The sequence below is a fragment of the Meriones unguiculatus genome, chromosome 18 (genome assembly GCF_030254825.1).
Source record: "Meriones unguiculatus strain TT.TT164.6M chromosome 18, Bangor_MerUng_6.1, whole genome shotgun sequence".
NCBI classification, from domain to species: domain Eukaryota; kingdom Metazoa; phylum Chordata; class Mammalia; order Rodentia; family Muridae; genus Meriones; species Meriones unguiculatus.
The window spans coordinates 12,736,256-12,750,577 of record NC_083365.1 but is presented as its reverse complement, the minus strand read 5'-3'; the positions used below and the strand labels follow the sequence as shown (position 1 = coordinate 12,750,577).

Sequence of the window (14,322 nt, the reverse complement as noted above, 5' to 3'; positions counted from 1 at the left end):
TGTGAACATCTCAGACAAACAAGGAGCAACGAGAAGTGCTTGGTACTCATCTCACAAGCTGAAATATGATGGTGCTATGGACCAGGGAACTTTTTTACCCACGCCTACCACTAGGTTGGTGGGGCCTGCACACTGGCCCTACCCTTCACCCTGGCCCTCTGTTATCCTCCTCTTAGCAAAGCTAATTCCAGGGATAGGAGGACAATATCTGAGTCCTTTGATACCTAAGTGACTCTAAAGGGGTCCCCAGAGGAATTCCAAATGTGTTTAAGACTATAAACAAATAATTACAAAATTCAGGTAGACTATATTTTTGTCATCAACAATAAGTGAAAATATAAAATAATCAAAAAAGGTTTATCAATTATATCAGGATGACCTTTTGGGAGTGTCTAGTCAGCTGGATGCCACAAGCCAAATGGTTTGGGGGATGTTACCCTGATTATGATGCTAAGAAAAAAAAGATTTGTATTATACTTGGTGTCATGGATCATCTTGGTTTTCAAGTTGACTACATCTAGAATCAACCAAAACTTAAGCAGCTGGGGACACCTGTGAGAGATTTTTAAAAATGTTTTTATAATTTATTCATTGTATATCCTGATTGAAGACCCCTCCCTCAACTCCTCCCAGTCCTACCCTCCCTGCCTCTTCCCATCATCCCCTTCCCCTAGTCCACTGAAAGGGAGTTCTCCTCCTCTGCCATCTGCACATAGCTTGTCAAGTCTCATCAGGACTGCCTGGATCCTCTTTCTCTGTGGCCTGGCAAGGCCACATCGGCAGGGCCAAGTGATCAAAGAGCAGGCAACAGAGTCCATGTCAGAGGCAGCCCCTGCTCCCCTTACTTGAAAACCCACATGGAGACTGAGCTGCCATGGGCTACATCTGGGCAGGAGGTCTAGGTCCTCTCCATGCATGGTCCTTGGTTGGTGCAGCAGTCTCTGCAGGATCCTCTGGGCTTAAAACTGAAAAAAAAAAAAAAAAAGATGATTCCCTTGTTATGGTCATAGGAGTCATGAATACAATTAGATGTTATATGGCTCCATGCATATGAGGGTTTACCCAATGACTACTTACGAGAGCTATAACTGCCAAAATTCATCAATCTTATCACAATATGTTCCCGATAAATATCACAAAACAAACAAACAAAAAACCCTGAAAATACTAGGTAAAAAAATTTAATGTATTGTAAAAAAAAAAAAAAAAAAGTATTTAAGAGCCACTCAACAAGAAGTCAAATTCCTCCAGGGTCAACACTTCCAAAAATCAAAATATGTGCTCAGTTTGCATATTGTTCTCCAGAGCTGCATTATACTCTTTAGCTACAGCATTTTGAACGCATTTTCTGAAGGACAGTTACAAAGCCAAGGCAACTGTGTAAGAACATAAATTCACGTCCTGACTAGCAAGGATGAGGGCCCGAATCCCTTGTTCTGGGTGTAAAGCCCCAGGGGCACCCCTGTTGGACATGCTTGCTTGACGCCAGGAAGCCTAGAAACTGGAGGATGGCAAGATGTCTGCGTCATTGCTCTGGCTGCTCTGGGAGCTAAGCGGACTGTGCGTAGTAGCGGAAACTCGGGGATTTGATGACCTACGGGAACGAGTAGGTTTTTTTTTTTCCATTTCCTTATGTATTACGCACTTCGACATTATCCACACTTGTCCTAATCTTTTCTGTAGGCCTCACTGCCACAGCCCCAACTGGAAACATGGCAAAAAAAAACCCTTCTGTTGGGTCTTAAATGAGTGATAGTTAGGAAAATGTTATGTTGGTTTTTGTTTTCCTTCTCCTAATAGTTTTTATTGCTCTCTCTAGAAGACTTTTAAAAAGAGATATAAATATACGTACATATATACATACATACAATTTTTAACATTCTGTTAACATTCTTTTATCTTTTTTTCATTGGTAATGACTGAGCTCCCTAAGCCAGACTTATCTTTCGATGTATGTAAAAACTATAAGGTTCTTAAAAACAGAATCTGACAAAACACGTGCTAACCTTCCCTTAGAACACGGATGTATCCAAATACACACACACACACACACTGAGACATACACACCAAGGAATTCTGCCCCTTCCAACATTTGGAGACTCATGCTGAGTAAGTGACAGCCCCTTGTGTTAGAAGCCCTGTCCAGGCATGTTGGAACCATTCTATTCTCAGGGTATCTGGGTGCCGCCTGGGATGATAGATGATGCTCTTTGACCTTGTGCTGGGTAGTCCCATGTCGGCGTGACACAATCTGAAGTCACCTGAAACGAGGGACTCAATTGAGAAAATGTCTCCGTGAGTTAGGGTTGTAGGAAAGCCTGAAGGACATTTTCATAATTAGTGATTGAGGTAGGAGAGCCTGGCCCATTGTGGGTGGGGCCGCCCTGTGCTGGTGGTCCCAGCATCTATAGGAAACCAGGCTGACTGAGCCACTGGAAGCAAGCCGCTGAGCAGCACTGTTCCATGGTCTCTGCCTCCGGGTTTCTGCCCTGACTTCCCGAGAGCTGTAAGGTGAAGTAAACCCTCTTGGTCATGGTGTTTATTCACAGTAATAGAAAATCTGGTTAAGACAGACCCTAGAAGGGGTTTGAGCATTAAGATGGTAGAAGGTTCTAAGAAGCTGATGGGAAACACCTGTAACCGGCTGGGCCATGCCCTGGGGGGTAGCACCATGTCTGACCTGCAGCCTCAGTCCTCACTTCTCCCCTCTACACTATAAATGGTCTGTGGCTAATTGTTCTGCGTGAGGAAAACCTTCTGCATATGGAGGAATTTAGCAAACTCTACTAAACAAGCTTATTATAGCCAATCAAAATATGTCACTCCGGGTTGCTATGTGGGGGCGAGGAAGCAGGCAAGGGGACAGGAGTGGTGTAAAATTTGGTGCTTAACTCAACTGAAGCTCATTTTTTGGATTGATGTTGCCTAGGCCTGCCGCATTTATGAACTAAAGCCGCTTCCTCAATTCCAGCCTTGTGTCTGGAATCCCCTTGGTCATTCCCATTGCACCACTGTTCCAGGAAAAGTCATACCAGACCATGAAAGCTGGAAGACCCTACAGATCACATCATTTAAAGTGGAATGGAGGCTTGGGGAAAGAGTTAGCCAAAAAGCTCAGGAGAGCACAAGGCAAAGGAGGAGGTGAAAACCAGTCCTAATCCAGAGAGGGCCATCAACGTAGCTGAGCAAGAGATCCTGCGTAATTTCCCAAGGACTCAGCTATGTTCTGAGATGCTTGCTCAGAATCCCCACCCATGAATCTCTGCAGGTAGCTTTACACTAACCTGTGTGACCAGGATCAGCTGAGAGGTGCCTAGCCTTTATTCGTGAGTGGGGTTGAGTCAGCCCCCTCCTTTGACTGTAGCGTAACTAGAATTGGGAAGCAGCATCAACAGTAGTAGGTCATTGCCTATGAGCAAGGAGGAGCAGAAGACAGAGCCTGGCCTAGTTTATGTCACCAGAATCCTGGCTCAGTCCCTGGAATGCTTACCTCCAGATGGTACCCTTCATGGTCTTCCCACACCATTGGGGTAAGTCACAGACACACGCCCAGCTGCCCACTTAACAGCTTCACTTGTGTGTCATATCCATGTCACATTTTACCCGTCCAAAACTGATTCCTGATAATGCCTCAAGCATGATGCTCTCTGCAGGAAACCAATAATTCTGTGGTTGTGTTAGAGATCAGTACCTAGAAGCTGTCTCCTTTCCCCATCTGTCCTCCTTGTCTCCCACTCCAATCTTTCTTCTCCGGTGTTCCCTTGGCCATCGGGATCTATTGGCTCTACATTCCCAATGGAGAACCTAGCTACTTCTTACCATGTTCTGAGCTGCCAAGATGTCAGCTGGGATGACCCAATGGTACCTCCTGTTTTGGAACCTTGATGCTTGGGGGCATGTTTCTGTGTGCATAGAAGGTCTCCTGGGACACTGAAAACTTTTCATAGCAAATGATCTCTTCCACTCATCACTAAGAATTGGATTCAATAGTCTAAGAGTCCTGGGCATTAGTGTTGCCATGTTCCCTTAACTACTCTTGGCACTTACTACTTTGTCCCTGCAGGTGTACCCCTGATTCTTGGCCTCACCCAGGGTCCTCCTGTGAACAGGGTTTAACTTCCGTAGGAAGTCGTCTTTTGTCAGCTGAGCACTGCTTTCCGGGTCCTGCCACAAATCAGTCTTAATGATGGAGAGAGGTCTGTCTTCCAGATTCCAACAAGGTTTGGTCACTGTGTAGATTCCTCATGGGTGACACTTTACCACAGCCTTATGGAGCACAGATTCAGGGCTGCTTTTTTGGAAGATATGCTGCAGCACCCAGTGGGCAGCCTTGCTTCAGTCCAGGGCTTTTTGAACAAAAAAGAGCCATAGTTCTCCAATCACTTTCAGAGAACGGCTAGAAGCCACATTCAAAGAACCCTGATGATAATGAATATGCTAATATGATTTCTACCAGGTCCCTACACACTTTCAAAGAAATGCTTTTGACCTTCCACATGGATTCAAAGCTTCCATTGAAGTCCAAGGGGGGTTTGGGTTTAAATAACATGAAAGTTTTTACATAAATGGATACAACTAGGGAGTTGTGAATTAAAAGTGAATTTCACATTGTCCCCAAAAGCTCTGACCTTGAATGAGATGCATCGGTCCTAATTGATTGCCAGTGGACCTTCTGGCCAGACAGCTGTTACCTTTGGGTAGAACGGGCCAGGAAGCACTAAATGGGAGTCCTTTATGCATGACAAGTGAGCTCTGGAAATGTGGGTTCAAATGCCATCTCTGCCACTCATTAGCTGGGTGAGTGGATTGAGCTCCACTTGCTCACTAAGGAATCACTAAGCCTTTTACAATCAAGAGGGGCTAGGCATCCAACCAATCACCAGGCATCAAAGGTGTGGACCCTACTAGTCCCCACCTCCGTCACCCCAGACCCCCATGTTCCAGCCTTCCCTCAGTTTCTTTAACACACTGAGAGGCTCTCAGTGAAGGGCTCTCACAGGCCAGAGCAAACATGGCACCAACAGGTTTTACCCTTTACCTTTTTCTGCCCACCTTGCTAAACTGTTAGATTACATTCCTAAAGCTGGCTGCCAAAGTCTAGTCCCTTATTTGGCCACTGACTCATTTCTTAGACTGACCACCAAGGCCTAACTACCAAAACATCAAGGTCCAGCAATCAAAATTCATTATTTTGACCGACCTAATGAACACACCCAATCAGAACTCACCAATACATCCTAGCTCATTCTAATACAGACCTCCCCCCTTTTTTCCCCCTTAAAATGAACACTTGCAAGCTAGTTGCTGCTACAGCCACCTTGTCCCTTTGCCTTGCTGAATAAATCTTTGCATTTGGTTTGGGCTTGGAACTTGATGTTTGGGTGTGTGCCTAATCCAGGGTCCAGAGGGAAGAACCTTGAAGTGTACAGGTCTCTTCACATCGACACAGCCGTGAACAAACCAGACAGATGAATGGGAGTGGAGGAACTGGAGCTAAACCAGGGGAACCAAGACTCTCCAAAGGGTCTAAGTGTGTGAGAGGAAGTGAAGAGAGCAAAGCCTCCATTCTCATCATGCAGACCTGAATTTCTAACCCTGCCTCACCATTCCCGGGCTATAACTCTCAGGATGGTGCTTTATATAGCATTGTTCTCTTGTGTTCAAGGAGATCCATACCAGCCAATCTTCCACTCACTGAACAAATGTTTGCGAAACTGTAACCCGTGTCTAGACCTGCTCTGAATGCTACAAAGCCCACAATGAACAGAACAGACAAAAAATCCTTGCCCTTGGAAGTTAAATTCTTGAGAAGAGAAAAAAGATACTAAATAGTGCAATCCTCCCTTGGTAACCACGGGGGACTGGTTCTAGGATTCTTAATATAGAAATTGTTGGGTGAGCAAGTCCCTTATGTAAAATGGTTGAGTGTGTATGTATCCTACACTCTCCAATGAGCTTTAAATTGTCTCTAGATTAATAATAATACCTAACAGCAATAAGTAGTTGCTGCACTGTTTAGAAAATAATGACAAGAAGAATATAAGGCTTTGTTCTGTTTGTTGTTGTTTGAGACAGGGTTTCTCTGTGACCCTGACTCCCAGCACTCAAGAGGCAAAGGCAGAGGCAGAAGCAGGTGAATCTCTATGAGTTTGAGGTCAGCCTGGTCTACAGAGCAAGTTCCAGGACAGTCAGGTCTACACAGAGAAACCCTGTCTTGAAACTTCCATCCTTCAAAAAAAAAAAAGTGAAGCAAGGAAAGTGGAGAATGATGCAGAAGGGTGGAAAATGGTGGAAAGTTTATGTTGGATGGTCAAGGAAGGCCATGGGAGAGTTACCCATGAGTCTTTTGGAGAGAGAACATCCCCAACCAGAGTGAAGAAGAGTGGACACAAAAGTTCTGTTGTGGGACTGAGCCTGGTTTCAAACGGGATCAGCCAGTCCTACCTGAAGCATCTGAGACTTGCCTGGGTTTTTGCAAGTGCTGAACATAGAACAGCTTTTATTTGTGGCATTTAAAATCTTTATCAGTGTTCTCGTTTCTTCTTTCTTCCTTTCTGAGTGACAACAAGCAAGGCCACGCCCCAGATCTCTAGCCAGTAGGTATCTCTGCCTCCAAGTCCAGACCAGACAAAGCCAACAGGAATGTCTAATGTGTATGGTGATACAGACAGAGAAAGAGTATGCAATGAGTGAGTGCTCTTAAAGAATGATCACTGTGTCTTGTGTTTCTTTCTCCCTTTATAGCTTCACAAATTAGATGCCTTGGAAATTCGATGCCCACTGCCAAGATGTACCTCCATCTTGGGTGGAAGATAATCTGCTAAACAGCTGCATCTCATTTAAGAGCTGGTACTTAATTAAATTACTTGGCTCTGGTAATGGGCAGGCAGAGCTGAATGGAAAGGGGAATGTTGAAATACGGCATGCTCTCTTTCAAACTGCACCAACCTCCTCTCCCCCAGGATCCTTCCACATACCCATTAGGTCAGCCAACCTGGCCCTTAACAAGCCACACTCTCTCAAACCACCTCCTTTCCTTTATTCACCCTCCCCATGTCCTCCCAAGGACCCAGCCCAAACACCAACAGCTCCTCCATCAGAGCTTTTCCGATGCTCCAGAAACAAAGAATTACCTCCCGTGAGATCTTGCAGAACTTCACACGTTACTTGACTGGAGAGTCCGTACCATTCCATTTCAGTTTTGTGAAGCCTGCCACTTCATGAGATCCTTGTCACTGGAGACCATTGTTATTTATTCCTTAAAAAAAATAATGTTTCTTATTAATTCTTTAAGAATCTGATACAATGCATTCTGACCATATTCATCCCTCTCTCCCAGCTTCCCCCAGATCCTCCCCAACCTCCCTACCCATTCAACATTATGTTCAACTCCCATCAAGTCCAGTTTGTGTTGGTCACCTACTCCTGGGCACAGCGGGTTTGTTCCACAGTGTGGTCAACACATCAGGGGTCATACATAGTTTAAAAAAAAAAAAAAACTGGCCTTCCCTCTCCCAGAAGCACTCCAATGCATGTAGCCCCTCAGCTCGGGCTGGCCACCTGCCCTGCCCCATGCTGAAATACCGTCTCGCTTGAGCTTCTAGAGGTCACGTGCATGCCGTCACAATTCTTGTCTAAGGCTTTGGTCAGCTTATTGGGTTTTTGGCTGATGAGACTTAGGCCGCCCCTGGGAATATCAGCCTCAGGGGCCAGAGCCAGGCAGAGCACCTGCACCAGATCCCTCTCCTCTTTGTAATCTGCAGGTACTTCATGTATGAAACTGCTGCAACCAAGCTTTCAGAGCAACGTCAGCCCACTTGTTTACTGCGGGAGGTTTCTGAGGTTTCTCCACAACCAGAAGAGTCACGCTCTGTGGGAGGCAAGAAGTGGCTCGATTCAACAGACCTTCAGGAGTCCGGCCCCGAGTGGTTTGTTGCAGGCATGTTTAAGCTCGGCCCAATTTAGCGAAAACTTTCCTCCTGATAATTAACTTGGCCCTAGGCGCACAATAAAGCATGCATCAGTCTCTTTCGGGAATAAAATAAGAGAAATAAAGAGCGGGTGTGGCTACATTGAAACTCTTTTGTAAAGTATACGTGACATCTTCCACGGAGGTAGGTAGGTCCTACAGGTTGACTACAGGTGACGCCTTCCTTAAACATGTCTGAGGGTTGACTGGGACGAAGAAGTCTACGAAAAGGGTCTGGCGTGGTCTCTGGCCACACAGACAGCACTAAGGTCAGACATGTCCCTCCCAGGCTTCTGGGAAGGTAACAGATAGAGCATTCCTTCCCTTGAAGCAAGAACCCTGTGTGCCAACATTCCAGATTCTTCTAGCGCTTATCTGTGGGCATAAGGCCCTCCACATCTCCAGCATCTCCCCCCCTTTTTTAATTTTTAAAGAGAAAGTCGGAACTGTAGTAGAGGCTGAGGTTGTATACATTGCCTGCACGGCTAGTCTAACTATTACAAACAAGCAGAACGGAATTACAAGAATCGTTAGCAGGGGACCAAGGAAAGGAGAAAGCCATCTTAGTCAGGGTGGCCTTCAAAGGTCACTTGAGAGATTTTGTCTACCTCTTTATGGCGGATCATTAGTTTGACCATTGATAGAATGAGAGACATCTGTCATATTAAAGCAACACATACTTTGAGAGGAAATTGTTGACAATCAAGATTATGATTGAGCAACGAATAATACATAGAAGTAGTGCCATTTTGTAGGACTGTGGCTCTCAATTCACCCATTTCTTGGTTAATTTCTACTAATATGCTTGCTGTAATGTTAGTAGTTTTACTAATCGTACAGGCCATTTTTGAAACGTCTCTTTGCGTGTAGCAATGACTCCTGGTACTGGTGATTTTTTAAAGAGTATAAAAACAACCTTTCGCATGGCAAAACAATATCATACTGTCTTCTATTAGGGGCATGACTTTTCTCTCCCTGACAGAAGGCATTTGGATTCTATATTGGCAAACTGAAAATTAACATGTAATACAGTCAGTAAGCATAACAGCATTATTTTGGGGGCCAGTAGTACTGTGTCCTTGTTTTCTTCTTAAGGTCTTGACTTGATGAGCTAAAGTCTTCCTTTCTCCACAAATCAGCATTGGCTTGGTCAGATGCTCTGGAGCAGGAGCCATCTGGGACTCCATTCATTTTCTGGGAAGACATAAGCATAACTTTGCCTCGATGTTAGAAGAACAACTGGTCATTTCCACTGATTGGTTTCTAGATAGTTTCATTTAACAAAAATTAACATTGGGCTGTGTCTCCTACAAGGCAAAATGTTTTGGGGCAGCAAAAGAAGCACTATCCCTTAAAATGAAAAAAATAAATTAAAGTAAACATGGCTAAATGTAGTATAGCATGTGATGATTTAGGTGGGTATATATACCCTCTTTTTTAAAATGTTATTTACATATTTGATGGTGCTGTTCCACAATATATTGACCCTGTGGATTGTAAGGGATTTCAATATCATGGTTAATATTCCATAAATTGCAACATTCCTTAAAGCATTTGCTAATATGAGCAGGACTATTATCAGTTTTTAGCTGGAATGGAAGAAAGGAAAGGAAACAAGTTATAAACAATTGATGGCATCCTTGTGATAAGAAGCAACAATAATATTTAAATATATCAACTGTTACATTAGCAAACTCTAAACTTCCAAATTCTGAGATATGACTAATATGTTTTTGTCAAATGGCACCAGATTTTAATCCTTGAGGATTAATTATGCCAGCAGAGGGCAGTGGGGTAAAAGAAGAAGGACAGACAAGGCTCAGATGGTATGCTGTGCTTGTTCACGAGGTAAAGAGAACTACTTGTAAGGATTTTGCATTTTAATGAAGTTCATGAGATCTTCGAACAGCCTGTAACAGAGGACCAGGGGGCAAGGAGGCAGCTAGCACATCGGCTTGAGCACTCGCGGGTGCTAACAGGAAATTAGAATGAGCAAGAACATAAGGACACGAAAAAGGCTCAGGTTCATTATAGATGTCTGAAGGACAAAGAATAATTGTGAAATAACATTAATAGTGGGCTTGGGCTTAAATCTCTAAGCAGTTTCTATAAGAGAAACAGTTTGAGCATGATATGTAGAGTCAGTTACAATATTCAATGGCCGAGAAACATCCCATAAAAGCTGAGTGACTGAGGTCAGACAACCGCGGTACAATCTTGTTTGTGGAGGATGTGAAATGTATACGTTAAATATAAGCTCGTTGTCCTTTTGAAGAGACATCTGTAAACACATTAAAATGGATCTCTATAGGATTTACTGGTTGTAATTTTAGGTAATACTCCTGGAGTATCTTCTTAAAAGGGGATCTTTAGGATGATGATTATCTATAGATTCCGAGGAACGTGCTAATACGACCTGCCAATTATTATCAGTGTGGAAGAAATAATCATCCTGCATTTTATTTCTGTAGGCTCTTTATCAGTAAGTTGTTTAAGACCTGTTCTTCCCATCATTAGCAAGTCTATACTTTCTTGTAAATAAGAAGTTAGAGAAGAACCGTCTCTTCATTCAGGGTATACGCCCCCATCCCCAGCCTCCTTACCCAGGACACAGACATCTGCTCTGCCAGAAAGATTTCGGCAGCAACCATAGTCGCCTTCGTGGAACTCAGTACCAAAGCAAAGATGGTTATCATGGGCCTGGGCACCTGGACATCTCCTCCAGGCCAAGTCAAGGAACCTGTGAAAGCAGCCATTGATGGTGGATATCACCATATTGACTGTGTGTATGCATACAAGAACGAGAATAAAGTCAGAGCAGCCATCCAAGAGAAGCTGAAAGAGAAAGCTGTGAAGCAGGAAGACCTCAGCAAGTTGTGGCCCACCTGCTTTGAGAGAAAAGTGCTGAAGGAAGCCTTTCAGAAGACCCTCATCGACCTGAAGCTGGACCATTTGGATCATCTGTTTCATTCACCAACCACCGGGACTTAAGCCTGGAAAGGAGTTATTCCCCAAAGACGACCAAGGCAATATTCTCACTAGTGGAATAAAGGTCTCGGATGCCTGGGAGGGCATGGAGGAGCTGGTGGACCAGGGGCTGGTGAAAGCCCTGGGCGTCTCCTACTTCAACCACTTCCAGAGTGAAAGGCTCCTGAATAAGCCTGGACTGCAGCACAAGCCAATGATCAGCCCGCTGCCACCCATACCTCACTCAGAGAAACTAACCCAGGACCGTCACTCCAAGAGATCACTGTCAAGGCCCACAGTTGGCCTGGGCTCCCAGGAGAGACCTTGGGCCAAGCCGGAGGACCCCGAGCTTAAAGAGATTTCTGTAAACCACAAGAAAACCTCAACCCAGATTCTGATTCGGTTCCACATCCAGAGTTATGTGGCAGTGGTCCCCAAGACTGTGACACCAGCACCAATACGTGGGAGCCTTCAGATCTTTGGCTTCCAGTTGAACGGCGAGGAAATGGCCACTATCCTCAGCTTCAACAGAAGCTGGAGGGCCTGCCTGTGCCAGAGACAGTAACTGTGGAAGAATGCCCCCCAGTGGGGAGCCCTGAAGCTGAATCCCCTGAAGAGACTCCCTCTTCGCCCATGCGTACCTCCCTTCTGGAGTCCTATGCCGTCGTGCTGTAGGCAAGGCTGTTATTTAAAACCCCATGTTGAACCAGGAGCAGGCTGTTCTAGGGGGTGTGGCTCGGAGAAGCGGATGGACATTTCTTCCATGAATTTGATCTGACCGACCGCTTGTCAAAAACCAGGAACTCTGTAACATTTGGGGATAGAAAGATAAAATAATAAAAATCATGACATTAACAAACAAACACGTAAAAAAAGTTACAGGTAACCGTGACACGCATAAATTCTGTAATATCATTACCTTGTTGTTCCCTAATTCCAGCAGGTGATGATGAGGAAGGAAGAGTAAGTAATTGTTAAGGAGGTAAGGGATTAATTCTATGAGCTAACGCTTTAACAGTAGCATTATTTAATAAGCTGATGACTCGCTCAGTTCAGGTATTGTCTCTTACAAAGTTTAACTGAGAGTCTCTGGAAAGCAACTTAAAGAGCAGAGCCAAATCCATAGTCATTGTTGTTGTTTTGAGACAGGGTTCCCTGGGTAAGCTTTGACTGTCCCGGTCCCACTTTGTAGACCAGGCTGGCCTTGAACTCACAGAGCTCTGCCTGTGTCTGCCTCCCCGGGGGCTAGGAATACAGGCGTGCACCATCATGCCCAGCGTTCTCAGTTTATTTCACAGAAGTGGAGTACTTTACTGTGCGCAATACTAGTTTAAGTGTTGATTAGATGAGCAGGAGAGGAGAACTTCATCCTTGTAACGAATGACTAATACTTTGGGGGATTTAATCAGCACCGGCTTTCGAGCTTCATGTACCTAATATTAACACATGTGGGGGCTATTTTTCATCCCTGCGGTAAAACTTTCCACTGGTTTTTGGTCATTTGGTGTTGATTGTTTAATTGTAGGAAGAGAGGATGCAAGATGCTCCTTATTGTCAGGATGTAAAGGAATAGAGAAAAGGCATCATTTAAGTCAAGTACAATAAGTTATGTCTTGAGGGATCACAGTAGGAGCAGGGGGCCCTGGCTGGAGGGGCCCCCACTGTTTTCAGAGTAGCATTTATGCCCTGAAATCATAGAAGAGTGGAAATGTATTATTTGCCTTTTTATGAATTACAAAAATTGGGGCATTCCAGGGATCGACTAACTGGCCAATGTCCTAGCTCTAGTTGTTCCTGCAATAGAAGCTGGGCCTGTTTTAATTTCTCTCCATGAAGGGGCCATTGATCAACTCGTACTGGGTTATCAGAGATCCATTGTCGTCTGAAAGGCTGTATGGATGGCCCTTGACCAATGACCCCAATTAGGGGGTTATACTTTCCTGTACTGTAATGATCAGATGATTCGTTGTGGTAATGGTAACCAACTGCTTATACTTGCTGTAATGTTTCTCTTCCCCACAGATAATATGGAAGTCCCAGGACAATACAAAGCTGCATAGTGCCAGAGGAAGAATCTCCATCAGTCCCATTTAAGACATAAGTACTTTTTAAAGAACCCCGCTGGCCTCCAACAGCTTGTAAAGGAGGGCCTGTGGACACTGCTCAGTGTGGGGGCCTTGTTATTGATAATAACGGAATGGTCTGTTATTATCTAGACTGCTTCTGAAAGAATAGTTCTCTGTGTATAAGGTCACCATAGGATGCCCATCCTCAGGTAAAGGTCTTGTCCATAAAGCTGAGGGATTCAGTCCCATTGCACTAGATCCTGTTGCTCCTCCGAAGTGACTGGATACAGCTTTTGAGTCTCCTTCAGTTTTGATTGTCTGGGCCAATTTGGCCCTTGAGTCTAGGGTTGGGGGTTTCCCCCTTGGGAGTTTAAAGGATTACCATCCTTGTCAAATTTGGATTGCCATTCCTTAGCCCAGTTCTTTCCTCTTTGACATCATGAGCAAAAGCAAGGGGTTGGATTACTAGATTTTTTTTTTGTGTGTGTGCCAGTATTTTATTCTTACATTCAAAGTAAGGTCCCTTTGGGAAAGTTTTTTTGAATATCTGCTGTGTGATGGCTGCAACAAGAGAAGAGCTACCAACATCTTAAATAGCCGCTACCCAGTTAGAAAACTCACCGCGTTTTGCTGGTGCTACGGCAGCTCCACACTGTTTGGTGGCTGCATCCAGCCCAAGCCGCTTGATCAGGGTATCTACAGCCTCCTCAGGAGTAATCTTCTGTTGCACTGCTTTCTTACCTTGAAGAGAAAACTCATTGACCTTCCGTTTTCATGCGGACAGAGAAGGAGGGAGAGGCCTATGACCGAGATGTAAATTGAACTAATTATTTTTTTTTCTAAAGTCAAATAATTAAGTAATAAAGTGGGGAGGGAGGCCACAGCTTCTCCATGATCAGGAGCAGTTCTCTGTACTTGCTGTTCACAAAGCGCAGTACTTTGGTCAAAATACTGGACCAAATCATTCATCTGTGCTAGAGTACCACCATATTACACTCCCCAAGCATGACTGAATCAGTAGGGACATTATGGCTAAGATTCCTTTCTGCCTGTTTATCACATTCTTCATAATATTTTGCTTTCCATCTCCAGCATTGTCCCGGGGCTAAGGAAGCTTTACAGACTTGCTTACTGTCCCAAGGAGTCACAATATCCCTGTTTAAACTTTCTCATATCATATCAGTAAACGGAGCATGCATGCCAGCGGCGGCAACAGATTTTCTGAGATTCTTTAAGAACTCAAAAGAAAATTAGTATTGTTGACACACATTTGGGTGTTGAGGGCTTAAAATTAAAGGCATCACAAGAGCTGGATGGGAA

General features: G+C 44.4%; 2 protein-coding genes across 2 annotated transcripts in view; one reads left to right on the top strand and one right to left on the bottom strand.

The window, feature by feature from the left end:
• The window catches only part of LOC110542277 (signal-regulatory protein beta-1-like), a 36,367-nt gene extending 22,477 nt beyond the window's left edge, over window positions 1-13,890 (bottom strand). The window contains exons 1-5 of the mRNA XM_060371506.1: window positions 13,624-13,890; window positions 11,578-11,741; window positions 7,134-10,709; window positions 2,068-2,261; window positions 858-965 (exon numbers count right to left, since the gene is read on the bottom strand). Of these exons, the coding sequence (XP_060227489.1) occupies window positions 858-876 (19 nt within the window). The 5' untranslated portion in view covers window positions 877-965; window positions 2,068-2,261; window positions 7,134-10,709; window positions 11,578-11,741; window positions 13,624-13,890. The remainder of the gene's footprint in view (window positions 1-857; window positions 966-2,067; window positions 2,262-7,133; window positions 10,710-11,577; window positions 11,742-13,623) is intronic.
• LOC110542294 (aldose reductase-related protein 2-like) lies at window positions 3,412-11,611 on the top strand. Its single transcript, XM_060372156.1, is given in 5 exon segments — window positions 3,412-3,530; window positions 7,764-7,928; window positions 10,543-10,927; window positions 10,929-11,484; window positions 11,487-11,611. Coding segments are annotated over 5 exon segments (1,350 nt in total).
• Window positions 13,891-14,322: the final 432 nt, after the last annotated feature.